The sequence below is a fragment of the Scheffersomyces coipomensis genome (assembly GCF_036884675.1).
Source record: "Scheffersomyces coipomensis strain NRRL Y-17651 chromosome Unknown DFJ63scaffold_5, whole genome shotgun sequence".
Lineage (NCBI taxonomy): Eukaryota > Fungi > Ascomycota > Pichiomycetes > Serinales > Debaryomycetaceae > Scheffersomyces > Scheffersomyces coipomensis.
In genome coordinates, this window is record NW_027042896.1 from 25,271 (window position 1) to 40,163 (window position 14,893).

Sequence of the window (14,893 nt, forward strand, 5' to 3'; positions counted from 1 at the left end):
AAACATTAACGGTAGAAAGTAAACAAGAAGAACTAAAAAAGTCTGTACCTTTTTCTAATTTAATAAGCTATCGATGCTTGATTTTCTTAAGGCTAATAATGTCTTTGAAGCATCTTGTTCATCATTATCATCAAGATCAGTTTTTGATTCATCACCATTGAATATAACTATATTTGGAATTTTTGATTTGAAATATTTCTTTTTTGGTAATTCTGATAACTTCGAAGCAGGATTTATAGCAGGATCAGGTAAAGCAAATTTATTTTGAGATGAATTAGATGGAATTATACTTCTTTGTAAACTTACCGGAGGAGAAGTTGAAGAAGCTTTTGATATTGGGATTGATGAGAATGAAGATTTTAATGGATTTGTATAAGGAGAAGAATTTGTTGAATGGAAAGCCATAGTATTTGGACTAACAGGGAAAGAACTTTTTCTTGATTCACTTGAAAGTGATGAATTCATACTTGTATTATTATATTTATTTAATAAAGTTAAAATGGGAGCCATGTTTGGAGTAATATCGGGAGATGGTAATTGACTTTTTGAATTATTATCTTGAGGTAAATTAGTTGTATTTTGAGATTCTGATTCTTCTAATTCTTCATCATCATCTTCATCTTCCCCTTCTTCTTCTTCTTTTATAACATGAGTTCTAAAATCATAATTTCTTTTGGTAGTATTATTTACAGTTGGAGATACAGTTGTACCATTTTCATAATCATTTAATAAATCTTTAAAGTTAAAATCTTTATCAATATTTCTATATTGATTTACATTTAAAGGAATCTTAGCAAAATCAATATTAAAATTTTTATAAGGTTCAGTACCATTTTCAATATTTGATTGTTCAACTTTTAATAGTAATTCATTTTGTTTTTGAATGATATGATGTAAATATAAGATATATTCCACTGAAGATTTTAAAATGGTTAATTTATACATTCCATCAATTTTATTACCATTATTATTATTTGAATTTGATGAAGAAGGAGGAGGAGTCTTTTTTGAATTTATAGCAGTTATATTTGGAGTTGAAGGAGCACTTGAGCCACCAGTTGAATTTCTACAAGCTGGGATTAAATATTTCAAAGCTTCGAATTCACGATTAATTTTAATTCTTCTTCTCTTTTCAATTATAGAATGTAATTGTTTTGTTTCATGTTTTCTTTTAGCTAATTCTTCTGAATCGATATTAGCAGATGATCTTCTTCTTTTTTTCTTATTAGGAAGATTTGTAGCTGAAGATAAACTTGATGAAGGAGAAGATATGATTTCAAGGTTATTTAAAGGTAAAGAACTTTGATTATTGGTGGTAGTAGTAGGATTAGCATCTCTTGGAGTAGATGAATCAGCGTCAGTTGATCCATTAAGATATTCATTGGTTAAGATTTCATAATTGTTATCATCTGAATCCAATTCTTTGTTTAATTGGATTATAGTTGTTTTTAAAACAGGTGGGTTTGGGAATGAAGAAACCATGATTGAAATTATATAATTAGTATGTGTATGATTGACTGCAAAGAACTTTATTTTGTCTCAGCAGTTTTTCTGTCTAATTGATCTAATGTGAGGGTAATTAAGAGGGATGGATCAGTAGTTGTTGAATGATGATCTGATTGATGAGAGGGTCTATAATAAATAAATGATAAACGAAACGAAAGGAACAAATAAACAGTTTTGAACAAAAAGTAGAAAATTTTTAAGAATCTTGTGGTGTCTATATATTTTTATGATTGATGGCTGACAGCACAGAAGAAGACAAAATAGACTCAGACAGACCCACGTTTAATTCTTTATTTTTTTTTTTTTGCTTTTTCTGTTTTTTATTTATTTTTATTTTATATGTCAATTTATTTGACTTTAGTAAGTTGCAAGTATATACTAGTTAGTCTGATTGATAATATGATAATCGTAAAAGTGTTAGGGGGAGAAGGAGAATTAGTAAGTATATATGTTGACGCAAAGTATTAAGATCAGTGTCAAACCTTTGATGCTAAAAGTTAATATGTCAATACTATATAGGAGTTCATTCATTCATTCATTCATTCAATTCAACTCAAATCAATTTTAAAACGTTGATCACACATTATTCAATTGATTTGAATTGAAGTATATAGATAATAATAATTATTATTATTATAGAACAGTCAACTTTAAATGCAAAATTGATAGTTAAAAAACGTGTGAAATTATGAAAAATAAAATAAAATAAAAACTTAATACTTGTCACACGAGATTAATTAATAATTCCATTTCCACAAGACCACAAAATGACTATAATTCTATTATAATTTTGTTTGCCCCATACTATACCTTTTTAGTAAAAGTTTACGCTCTGCGCCCCACGTGTCTACCTCTTAAAAGAAAAATATTCTATTTTTATCTTGTGAGCGATAAAAATAAAACATAAAAAATAATGACAGTGAAAAGGGTAGTGTACTTTTGCTTATCGATTTAGTAGTTAGTTTTTTTTTTCACTTCTCTCTCCCCCAGCAACCAAAACAACTAAACAACCAACTACCACCCCCGTGCATAACCAAATAAAAAAAAAGCAACCCATTATTTATTATTAAAAAACCTATCACGTGGAATAATTATATACAACTGAAAGCTATTGTCTTAAAAGGGGTATAATTCGGTAACTTAACCCTGATTCTCACGTTTTATCAATTCAATTCAATTCAATTGAATTGAATTCAATTAATCCCATTTAATTAAAACTCAGTTTAAATCGAATCATTTATTTATTTTATCTGATTGATATTTCAAAAGTAAGAAATACTGATTTAGTTAAAATGTTTTGATAATACTTTTAAGCACCGTTTTTTAATGGGTATATCCCTAAACTTAATCAAAAAACATATCAAATCAAATCAAATCAAAAGTTCTATATGATCATTTTAATCATTTACTCTAAACTGTAGTTGATATGGTATACCATTTGATTGATTGATTGATGAGTAGTTATCTTCCTTTGAATGATATCATAAAATGTTTCAACTCTAGGTCATTGCAACGTGCCAATCAATCATCACATCTATATTGATTATCATTTTGAGTATGAAGATTGATTCCCCATTGTCATGAATTGATCCCTAGATCAATCATGATCCAATAACATTCATTATCAATCTCCTAGTAGAAAGATTACTTAACTTATAGTAATAATTTTGGCTGCCTTTTTGGCTGCCTTTTTTTCTTTGTATGTAAACTTCAATTTTTCCATTCTCACACGACAATTTTTTTGTGTTGTTGTCTTTCAATTTTTTCGCAGCCTTTCATAACAGTTAAAAATCGGTTTGGAGACTCACCAAAATTTAAGCAGGACAAAAGAAAAAAACACTTTTACAACAACCCTTACTGTCTCTCCCTTACACATTTGTTTTACAACACATTCTTACCAGTATCCATTTGACATTTATCAATCAATCTATCTATCTATCACCATCAATCCATCTCATCAGCCCATCAATCTATCAATCAAATCAATTCCATATCTTTGATATTACCTGACTATATTAAAACGTATCTATCATTTCTTTTATCCTCCCTAAAAATATTCCATCTTAATGGGTTCAGTTAAACATAATCAATCTCATCGTAATCAACACAATCCATCACCAGTTGATGACCTGCAACTCATCTACATCTCTGGTGAAGTTCGAAAATTAAGACCTGCTCCTCCTCCTTTAGTAAATGCTTGGAATTCAAATGCTTTAATCTCATCTTTAAATGCGTCAACTCCTAAATCTTTAAATGATGATACAGCCGCTGAAACAATAATTAGAATCGATGATGATACTATAAATGATAATGAAAATCAAATCGAAATTCTTTCATCCATGGATTTATCATCCCCAATAACTACTACTACAGATGTTAATCCAATGTCAACTGTTGAACCTAATGATAGTAGTAGTACTACTACTCTCACTAATAATACTACAAAAACTATCATAAAAAAGAATTTAAAATCAACTCCGGCTTTAATTCAAGTTGGTAAAAATATAAGTATTAGAAAACCTCTTTTTCCAAAACCAACTATTAATGCCACTCAACATCGTCATTATTATCGTCATCCCCCTCATTTCAATCCTAAATTTGGTAATAATTATTCTTATTATACTACTACTTCGAATTATAAATATAATTATAATTATAATTCAAATTCAAATGAAAGTCTTGTTAATGATAAGATTGGTGATAATGAAACTAATAATGCTGAAAATGAGAAAATCATTAATGATAATAATATTGTTGTAGATGTTGAACAAGTTGAAGAAAAAAAAGAAATCTCTCCTAAAGTAACCAAAAGTAAAGCCAAAAAATCAAAACGTAAGAATGCAAATAAATCAGAAATTATTATTAGTGAAGATAAGCAATTAGCTGGTGATCTGGCTATGAAAATTGATGTTGAACCCATAACTAATCAAACCAATTCTTCAAATGAAATGAAAGCTGATAGATCTAATATCAATGAAAATAATAATAGAGTTGATAATTTTAATCTTCATAAATTTTATGAATCTTTACCAATCCCAAATAATTCTCCCACTTCAAGTTATTCATCTCGTCATTCTCAATCTCCAATTTCACCCATTAGACAGAATAATCCTGTTGATGAATTATACTATGCTCCTCATATTTATCATAACTCTCCTTTATTATTAAATTCATATGCTTTACTTCCTCCACAACCACAATCAACTTTAAGATTTCCAATTCCATTACCACCCCCTCAAAATTATCCAGTTTTAGATGGTTCAACTCCACTTGTTTCTCCATTATCATTTCCAACAACTCCTATTAGATCAACATCTCCTATGATGGATAATGCTATGGGACCACCAGGACCACCAGGACCACCAGGACCACCAGGACCACCAGGACCACCAGGACCACCACCACAAATGTATCCCACATCATACTACTCATATTATCCAATACCTCCTCCTCCTCATTTTGGTCATCTTCCACCAACTCAATACTTTCATGAGCTTCATTATGGTAATCCAATGCAACAACCTTTCCAACAACCTATTAATCCTCCATTACCAAATATTGATGAAGTCAATAGAGAAAAATCGGAAAAAATTAAACTTCAATTAACTTATTATTTCTCTACCGAAAATCTTTGTAAAGATACTTATCTTAGATCTTTATTTAATAAAGAAGATGGAGGTATTGAATTAAAAGAATTACTAAAGTTTCAAAGATTGAAACTTTTAACTAATAATGGAAAAGATGTTAATTTATTGAGATCCACTATTAGAGAAAATTTACCTCAATTAGAATTAATTAATAATGATAAAGCAGTTCGAATCAATGATTGGAAACAATGGTTACTTTAAAACTATAAAAGAAGAGAAAGCCAATTCTGGGTTAAAAAAAAAAAAGGTAAACTTATATTAGACCTTAACTAATTAGAAGAACTTCCATATTTATCCAACAAAGCTTTCTTTTTCAATAATTGAACTCTTTTGTTTTCTTCTTGCTTTTCTTTAGCTTTAAGCATCATTAAGGTTGGACTTGCTTCAAGACTAAAATCTAAATTAGTCTCGGTAATGTTATCATCATCATTATAATCATTAGTTGCTTCTGTTGACAATTTATTAATTAATTGTTGTTTTTGCTTATCTTTTAAATCATTTTGATCAATTTCCCAAGCAAATTTTTGCAAATCTATTAAATCTTTTCCTTCACCATTTAATTTTTTAACAAATTGATTTTTATCATTTAAGAACCCCTTTTCTAGATTTTTAGCTAACCTTGATTTTGGATCATAATCAATTCTAATTTTATTATTTGGATCACTTGATATATTATAAATATAAGAAGGAATATCTTCTCTATCTCTAATCATTTTTTCAAGATGATTTTGTTTATTATTGGTTGAGATATCTTTTCTCTGTAAATTCAATTCAATTAATTCCAATTCATAATCAGTATCATCTGAGGATACTGAATCAGATTCATCATCTTTATTTTGGTTTGAAATTTTTCGTTTTATTTTTTTTGATTTTTGTTTAATTTTTTCCCAATTTTGAAATATTTTATCCCATTCTTTATTATTATATCCATACCATCTATCTCGTTTAATATCATATATATTTCTATCATTATTTTTATCTGTAGTTGTGTTGGTGTTATTGTTATTGTTATTGTCATTATCATTATCATCAATTTTCTTTATGTATACATTATTTTGAACTATGAATTCATCGTTAATCCCAGATCCTGAAGTTGGCAAACTATAATCCACTATAACATCCTTGTTCTTTCTCTGATGGGATAAGTAATCTTCCTTTGGCTGTTGTTGATCTTCATTAACTTCCACTTCATCTTGATGATCTAGTTTTTGTTTCTTCAAATCCGATTCTGTCGATGATGTTTCTTGATACCATGGTTTCTCAGAGATATATTTCGGTATATAGGGATTGATATCACCTGGTTTTAGATCGGATCTATATCTTGGTTTTGGTTTTACTTCCTTGTCTTTATTCTTTGATGACATTGATTGAATTGCTATATCTTAGAAATGTAGCTGTTTATATTTTTATTTCACTTTTATTTTTAAATTTTGGTATTTTGGTATTTTTAGTGCGAAAATATTTTAACTATGCAAAAAAATCTATGGATTATGGATTATGGATTATGGTATATATTAAAAAATCTATAAATTATTTATAAATGCTATATGATATGACATGATGATATGGCATGATTTTGCTATTAAAACCCAGTCCATTCATCTTCATCTTCATCTTCATCATCTTCATCATCTTTATTATCTTCATTATCACTATCACCATCACTATCTTCTTCTTCATCATCATCTTCCTCAATAACATTCCAAGTTATTAATCTTTCATCGTCCAATACTTCTTCTTTACATTTTTCTCTTAATGTCTTTAATGGTGCTTGTTTGTTTAAGGTTTCAAATGGTGATATCAATAACTTAATAGGTATTTCTGAACAAATATTTATTTTTGTAGTTATTGATTGTTGATATTTTTCAAGATAATCTTCATCATCTTTATTTAATGCTTCTTCTTGAATATCTTCAAATATGATTAATTCTAATTCATCTAAGAAGATATCACAAATATGATAAGGTAAAGCCATGGCAATTGATTTATCACCACATAATATCCCATTATCTTGAACCAATATATTAACCCAATTATTTACAAGTTCTTCATCCCAATGATTTAATTTTAAAAATTTGAAATTATGTCTTAATACTCTTCTGATTAATAAATAATATTTATCAATTCTCCATTGATCAATACTTGGCCATTCTATAATCATAATTTTAAAGAATGATTGAGCAAATAATAAGAAATTCTTTGGATCTTTAATACTTTCAGAATATAATTTTCCAAGGTTTTCACTTAATCTTTCTTGAGCTTGTGGTCTATCACAATACCACATAGAAAAGTATAATCCTTTCCATAATTTTTCGTAATCTAATACAGTGATTTTATTTGATAATGATTTGGTAGATAAATATTTCTTTAATGATTCCAAAGCACCATCTCTGGTTTTCTTATCATTTGATGCCAACTTCTTCACAAAAGTGGATGATGCAGTACCGGTTGAAGACATATTATTCTCGGTATAAAGCTGTTGTTATGTATATTAATGTAGTTTAAATACTCTTTTTATAAATATATATGGTTATAGCTTTTATTTAAACTGAAAAAAAAAAAAAATTAATAGAGAGAAATTGAAAAATTTGAGAAGAGCATTAAATCACGTGCAAAGTCACATGATTTGATTTTTAGGTCTAACTAGAAACTACTATTACAACAACTTAATAAACAATGGATCTATAAATACATTTTACATATATTAAATAGGATTATAAAATAGATATGGGTGATAATATGAACATCCATATGCACACACTAATATAGAAATAAAAGACGATAAAAATAAAAATACATGATATCATTAATGTATTTTGAGTTAATGGGATGAATGATACTTCATTTTGTTTTTATGATTTGATTATACATGATTGCCACTTGGGTTCAACTAGTGGTGATTAGTTATTGTTGTTGCCTGAACTTAGTTTGATGATTGATACATTTTCTTTCTTTCTCTTATGATTTAAAGAATGTTACGTTTAAACAATCAAGTATCTGATTGGGATATGGACTAATTTGACAGCGTATCCAACAACACCCATCATAATGAAACCAACACCAACAGCTCTAATGATTTTAAAGTATTCTATAAATATTATGTTAGTAAAATAGTCCTGGTTTAAGTTAAATCATCAATGATAATTAATACAACATACCTTTAAGATCTGGTTTTTGACATTTCTTAACGAAAGCAGTACCATCTTTAAAGAATTCAACTGGAACTTCAGTGAATTTTTCTAAACCTTCAGCAGCCATATTATCTTTTTGTTTATATATCTGATTTTGATTATATCAATACAAAAGGAATAGATATATATTGGTAACTTTTCAAAATTGAAGTGTTGTTCAGTTTTAAAAATTGTCATTCTTTTTTTTGGCCCCCTTCGCACGACCTTCCTTTAATTACGTGTTACAAAATGAGGACCAGCACACGACTACTTCCAGAAGGTATCTACAACTTCAGTTTATAATGGTATAGTTTCCTTTATGATTATGCTAATAAATAAATATATGCTATATACACTTGTAGTGGGTCTATAATAAATCTAATAATGATTCATCATCTTCCTTATCTTCATTACGTAAGTTGGCCATAAATTCAACTCTCTTTTTCTCGATCATTTCTCTATATCGGGGAGCTCTAATTGTCTTCCACCAATTCATTAATTTATCATTCATTTCTTCATCAAGGGACCATTTATTTATTAATGGAATACATTGGCCAGCATATGTTGCCTTCCATTTATAATCAATTAAACTTTTCATGGTCTGTTCATATAGTAACCCTATCGATTGATCGATTTTATTTTGTTTACCAAAATTAAATCCATCTCGAGTGGTAAAACCTTGTTGATCATGATTAATAGCAAACTTATGATATTGATTCAATAAACATGTTAAATATGAATAATATAATTCTTCCGTCTGTTCTGATGATTCATTCAATTCTTCTTTTAAATAATCAAAATAAAGCTTATAGATTCTTAATGAAAAATGACCTCCAGTTTCTTGTTGATATAATGTCCATAATTGATTGAAGGTATTGATACGTTCACTCTTTAATTCATCCATAAAGGTTAAATATCCTTCATAATCAAAATTAACATCTTGTTGAACTTCTTGTAAGGTTTTAGATGATCGTCTAACTTTATTAGAATCTGTTTTTGATGTTTGTTGTAAATAATATGCAAGTGATCTTCGTTGATTATATTTAGTAGAAAGATCACACCCTTTAAATAATTCTTCCCAAAATGATATTGATTTTCGATCATTAATACTAACTCCATAATGATCTTCAAAAGCAGTTATATATTTTAAACTCTTAAAAAATTCTTGATGACTTGATAAAGATACTATAATTGCTTTTAAAACTTTAATATTTGGATATCTAGAATCATCTTGATCAAAACGTTTGAACTCAGGGTTTAACTCTCCCTTGGAATTGATGCCATATGTCAACTCTATGAATTCATACAATTCATTTAATTCCCCACTATAACTAATTGAATATATCAAAACTTCAGCAAGTTCATTATTTAATGTGAAATCATCTATCGATTGGTTTGTACCTATTAAAAAGTCATTCAAGATAGATTTATAAGATCTGGCTTGTTTAAAACCCGAGAATTTAGGATCACGATAATATTGGAATGTATTGGTTGATTTCGATACCCAACCAAGTGGAGATCCACCGGCATGTAATTTGAATTTTAATAACCACATATTAAATGTCATTAATTCTCGATAATTCTCAGGATGTTCAAGTTCAAATCTATGAAACCATTTGGCAGCTAAATCAAATTTTAAATTATGATACTCCATAAAGATTAAATTCTCATAATCTTCCACTTGTAAAGTATACCCTGTAAGATTTGGTGAATTATATAAATTTGATCGTTTTGATTTTTGATATATGTAATCTTGATGATCGGTATAAATCAAATTACTATAGATTTTTCTGATGGAGTCTAATAAAACTCTTGATTCAGATACTTTATCATTCAGACGAGTATCATCATGTAATTTGGAAATGATTGGATTTGAATTTTTGGTCTTTTCATTAATGGTATCCAAAGCATATCTTTGTAATAATCCAGTTTGACAAATTATGATTCTTTTGATAATATATGAAAACTCTTGACGAGTTAATGATTCTAATAGATTCGATAATGACTTTTCACTCCATTGTAAGAACAAATCAGCTATAGCTTTCACATTATTGGATTCCAATAGTTTATATATCTCATGCTTTAATTTTAAAGTTTTACTTAAATCTTCAAGTTTGAATGATCCACTGGAATATTCGACATACACTTCATTATTAAATCTTTCAGACGGCAACAATTTGATAAAGTCATTCACTTTTATAGACTCAGTATTAATGGTGGAAGTTGACTTTGCCAGTATGGTGGTTCTTGAATTTGTTATAATCCGATCGGACTCATTGGGTCTTAAAGCATCTTCATGTAAAGATAAGGCTGGTGACGAGTAATTTCGAGTGATAATTTTCTTTATTTGAATGTTTGGACACCTCCTTATCCTTAAAACCATAGTGATATTTGTCCAAACCTCCTTTAATAGGGATCTTATTGAATTATTATTTGGTATAGTATTTTGCAAGATTTGAAAAATTTACTTCACTTCATTTGACTGAAAAAAATAAAAAAAGTAATAGACGAAAAACATCCATACATCAGATTTACCCGGAATTTGGATCATTACATACTAATTACTATCAACCTACAACAATTAACTTCACCTATGAATATCATATTATAAACTATGAAGACAACTACTTAAATAAATCGTAAATAAGCCAGGAGAACCACCTAAAGTTTAACTTGACCAATAGCTTCACCAAATTTTTCATCAATATTAGAAGCATTATATACCGCAATATTTCTTAATCCATCATTGACTGAAGTACCATCAATAATATCTTGAAGACTACTTTTGGTACCTTTAATAGCCCATTGTTGATGTCCATTGATATCAGAACCAAGATTCTTACAATATTCAATACCAGAGGCAAGGTCTGGCAATATTTTACTCACCAATCCAAGTTTCAAGGCTTCATCAGCATTGAAAAATGCTCCTGTTAAGGCATATTGAAACAATAATGATTTATTATTAACAAGAGCAGGTAATCTTTGTAATGAACCAATATCAGCTGGAATACCGATTTTAATTTCTCTAATTGAAAATTTAGCATCTTTAGTAGCAATTCTAATCGAAACAGTAGCAGCTATATCCAAAGCTAAACCATAATTAATACCATTTAATAAAGCAATGGTTGGTGTATTGATACGAGCTGGAGTACCGATAGCACGTTGGAAATCACTAATATGAGAATGCATTTTATTATATTGTTGATGTCTCGATAATCCTTCTGATGCTCCAAACATACTTAAAGCAGCTTTTAAATTAAGTCCACTAGTAAATGCTTTGGCAATTGGAGATGAAATAAGAATAACATTGGTTTCAGGATGTTGATCAACTTTAGTCAAGATAGCTTCATATTGTCTCCAAGTACTTTCTTTGAAAGCATTTAATGATCTTGGATTATTAAATTGAACATGAATAAATCCTTCTTCAATCTCACTAACAATAAATTCATCATATTGTTTATAATCATCGGCATTGAAAGGGGCTATTTCGTCACTCATGGTTGGTAGTATTCGTTCTTTCTTTAAATTTATCTAATCTAGTCTAATATAGGACTGAAATACAAAAGAAGATGTAAATAGTATCATTAAATTTAATTTAATTGTGGATTTCCATTATGTTTTAAGTTAATAAATTATCACAGTAATTATACATTAGTTACCGAGGAATTGCGCACCCACTCAAAAAAAATTATTGTGGGGAACACATTATACTATACACTATAATAGTTAATATTTACCAGTAGGTAGTTTACTCTCCTCTTTAGCAGCTATTTCTAATCCTTCTATCATCTTTTGTCGGAGGAGCTTATTAGCTTCATGGACTGACTGTTCGGTCAAACCTTCAACAAGTAAATAGAGTTTAGCTGGTGCCGGTATTTCCTTACCATTTTTAATAGTAGGTTCAGGGACTTTAGTTCCTGGTGGATAATATTGACCCTTACTTGTAATTGAAGCCCCAGTGGCTTCAATGATTTTGGGTAGACTATCTCTATTCACAACCGTCCATCTGGCCTTTTGGGGTAAATCATTAATGGTAATTCTTGAATGGAAATTTCCTCTATCTGGTCCAGCAGTCTCTGGAGCTCCTCCTTTTATGATGGTGAAATCAGGAAGTTTACCTTCATCAATATGAACATCCGGGGCAGGGCTAGCATTAGAAGAATCATTATCTTTGGATGTACTGCTATGAGTTTGATCTTCAACATTAAATTCCTTTCTTTGGATATCACGAGCATTCTCACGTATTTGCTGCAATTTCTCTAAACCTTTACCTCCGAACCCGAAATTATACTTAACCTTCCCTTTTGTGACTTTTTTCAAAAATTCATTACTGATTTCTACCATCCTTGAAGGTATTGATTCTTCTGCAACTTTACTTAATCTCATTGCTTTAACCAAATCAGTTATACATCTTTCTTGACTTGAAGATACATATGTTATTGCAGTGCCTTTAGCACCGGCTCTACCTGTTCTTCCCACTCTATGCACATAATCTTCCATATGATTGGGAGCCTCATAGTTGATCACTAGATTCAAACCCTTCACATCCAATCCTCTGGCAGCAATAGAAGTAGCTATCAATATGTTAACACCACTAGTCTTAGACGAGAAGTCCTTAATGGCATGTTTTCTATCTAATTGATCTTTACCACCATGTATAGCTAGGCAAGGAATTTCCTCAGCTAATAGTTTCACCAATAATTCATCGGCATATGACTGCTTTTCAACAAAAATCAAGACTTTTCCTTGTGGATCCTTCTCTTGAAATTCTTTCAAGTCATCAATTAACTTCGTAAACTTTACATCTGCTACTTCTTTTTCTTCACCTTCAAATAAATATGCCTTTTGAGTAACCTCTGGAGCGACTATACTGATTCCACCTACAATAATTTCAATAGGATTTTGTAAGATTTTCTTAGCCAATAATTCCATTTTTCTAGGAAAGGTTGCTGAAAATAGGACTGTTTGTCTATCAGGTCGTACTTGAGTAAAAATCTTAGACACTTGTGGTTCAAAACCCATATCAAACATTCGATCAGCTTCATCAAGTACAAGATATGTTACTCTCTTTAAATTAGTTACTCTACCACTATTAGCCGCCAATAAATCAATCACTCTACCAGGAGTACCAACTATAATCTCAACACCCTTTTTAAGCTCAGCAATTTGATTTTCAATTGGAGCACCACCGTAACAACAACAAGCTCGGAGATCAATCTTCTTTAGGAAATTACCAACCTCTTTAAAAATCTGAAGAGCAAGTTCTCTCGTCGGAGTCAAAATTACTGCAATTGGACCATCATCTTTTTTTAATGATTCTTGATCTTGAACATGTCTCAACATTGGAAGGACAAATGATAGTGTCTTACCTGAACCTGTTTTTGCAACACCAATCAAATCACGACCAGACATTATAGTAGGAAGAGCTTGAGCTTGAATTGAAGTTGGACCGGAATAGCCTAGTTTGTTTTCGATGATGTCCATGTATACAGAAGAAAGAGCTAAATGAGACCATTTTAAAATAGGTTTAGGAATATTCATCCCGTGAACTCGTATACCATCAAAGTCAAACCTTATTGCTTCGACATCTTCTGTACTTAAGTTTTTAATTTCAAATGGTTCTGTATAAAAGCTTTTCCTGAATGATTTCACATTTTCATTAGAAAAGTCAATAGCTCCTAATTCCTTCTCTTTATTTTGTAATTTTAATAATTTTGATGATAACAATCTTTGTTGCGCCTCTTCTTCATCTTCAACTTCCTCATCGTCATCTTCATTTTCTTCATTTTCGATATCATTAGCAATGTCTTCCTGGTCATTAATTATTTGAGCTTGATTTGTTACTGGTGCAACCTTGACATTGTCATTACCTTCTAACAGTTTTATGAAATCATCTAGCTCATCGGTCTCATTATCATTTTTCGTGGAATAATAATCCATAGAGTCAATATCTAGATTCAAGTCTGGTTTCTTAAACTTCAATCCCAGATCTTCTTCTGGAACTTCGTCATCAAACAATGCTCGCTTAGCAACTTTCTTCGGTAGTATCTTCCCTTTCTTTATAGTTGATATTTTTAAAGTAGACTTCTCCACAGATGCTGGTTTTGAAGTTTGTGATGACTGTTGTTCCTTTTCCAAGGCCTTTCTTCTTTTCCATACCTCTATCTTGGAAAGACTGCCTTCACCATTGGCAGGCTCTTCTGCTTCTTGACTCTCTTGTTTCTTAGTTTCCTTCCATAATGCTAAACGTTCTCGCCTTCTTCGTAACTTTTCTGCTTTCGATAATTCTTCATTGCCTGATATGTTAGTAGACTGATTATTTAAACTAGTTTGCCCTTCATCGTTGGGCTTTTTACTTTCAAATGAACTATGAGAAGTTTCATCACTAACCATAGCCATCATAAAACAGTACACACAATTTAACTTTCAAAAGTTTGTTTGATGCTTAAAGAAATAGTATCTTTTGATTGTAATTAAAAATGTAAATAGATCTCATCTTTTAAATTTTGTAAACAAATTTCTTACATGCACTACCATACAAATATTAATCTTTTTATGCAAATAATATGG

The 14,893-nt window shown here is 29.7% G+C and overlaps 8 protein-coding genes across 8 annotated transcripts; 1 reads left to right on the top strand and 7 right to left on the bottom strand. All coding sequences in view use genetic code 12, as the record gives it.

Annotated features, from left to right (window-relative positions):
- Nucleotides 1–54: 54 nt before the first annotated feature.
- Nucleotides 55–1,482, bottom strand: TRY6 (Try6p; the record flags this gene model as incomplete). Its single annotated transcript, XM_064906276.1, has 1 exon — nucleotides 55–1,482. One exon carries the CDS (start codon nucleotides 1,480–1,482, stop codon nucleotides 55–57), a length of 1,428 nt encoding a protein of 475 aa, XP_064760737.1.
- Nucleotides 1,483–3,572: 2,090 nt separating this feature from the next.
- Nucleotides 3,573–5,354, top strand: SLF1 (Slf1p; the record flags this gene model as incomplete). Its single annotated transcript, XM_064908339.1, has 1 exon — nucleotides 3,573–5,354. The coding sequence occupies one exon, from the start codon at nucleotides 3,573–3,575 to the stop codon at nucleotides 5,352–5,354; it is 1,782 nt and encodes a 593-aa protein (XP_064760738.1).
- A 34-nt stretch (nucleotides 5,355–5,388) lies between these two features.
- Nucleotides 5,389–6,638, bottom strand: SLU7 (mRNA splicing protein). The gene has a single exon (XM_064903784.1). It carries the CDS (start codon nucleotides 6,515–6,517, stop codon nucleotides 5,423–5,425), a length of 1,095 nt encoding a protein of 364 aa, XP_064760739.1. The 5' UTR covers nucleotides 6,518–6,638; the 3' UTR covers nucleotides 5,389–5,422.
- A 58-nt stretch (nucleotides 6,639–6,696) lies between these two features.
- DFJ63DRAFT_319660 (uncharacterized protein) lies at nucleotides 6,697–7,751 on the bottom strand. Its single transcript, XM_064907084.1, has one exon. It carries the CDS (start codon nucleotides 7,609–7,611, stop codon nucleotides 6,736–6,738), a length of 876 nt encoding a protein of 291 aa, XP_064760740.1. The 5' UTR covers nucleotides 7,612–7,751; the 3' UTR covers nucleotides 6,697–6,735.
- An 82-nt stretch (nucleotides 7,752–7,833) lies between these two features.
- On the bottom strand, nucleotides 7,834–8,618 carry DFJ63DRAFT_319661 (translocon subunit). The gene is made up of 2 exons (XM_064907085.1): nucleotides 8,312–8,618; nucleotides 7,834–8,241 (listed from the first exon to the last, which is right to left on the bottom strand). The coding sequence occupies exons 1-2, from the start codon at nucleotides 8,409–8,411 to the stop codon at nucleotides 8,135–8,137; spliced, it is 207 nt and encodes a 68-aa protein (XP_064760741.1). The 5' UTR covers nucleotides 8,412–8,618; the 3' UTR covers nucleotides 7,834–8,134.
- DFJ63DRAFT_181594 (uncharacterized protein) lies at nucleotides 8,551–11,031 on the bottom strand. Its single transcript, XM_064903794.1, has one exon. The coding sequence runs from the start codon at nucleotides 10,704–10,706 to the stop codon at nucleotides 8,691–8,693; it is 2,016 nt and encodes a 671-aa protein (XP_064760742.1). The 5' UTR covers nucleotides 10,707–11,031; the 3' UTR covers nucleotides 8,551–8,690.
- Nucleotides 10,846–12,118, bottom strand: DFJ63DRAFT_180920 (uncharacterized protein). Its single transcript, XM_064903785.1, has one exon. It carries the CDS (start codon nucleotides 11,819–11,821, stop codon nucleotides 10,985–10,987), a length of 837 nt encoding a protein of 278 aa, XP_064760743.1. The 5' UTR covers nucleotides 11,822–12,118; the 3' UTR covers nucleotides 10,846–10,984.
- PRP5 (DEAD-box RNA helicase) lies at nucleotides 11,936–14,870 on the bottom strand. The gene has a single exon (XM_064903790.1). It carries the CDS (start codon nucleotides 14,723–14,725, stop codon nucleotides 12,050–12,052), a length of 2,676 nt encoding a protein of 891 aa, XP_064760744.1. The 5' UTR covers nucleotides 14,726–14,870; the 3' UTR covers nucleotides 11,936–12,049.
- Nucleotides 14,871–14,893: the final 23 nt, after the last annotated feature.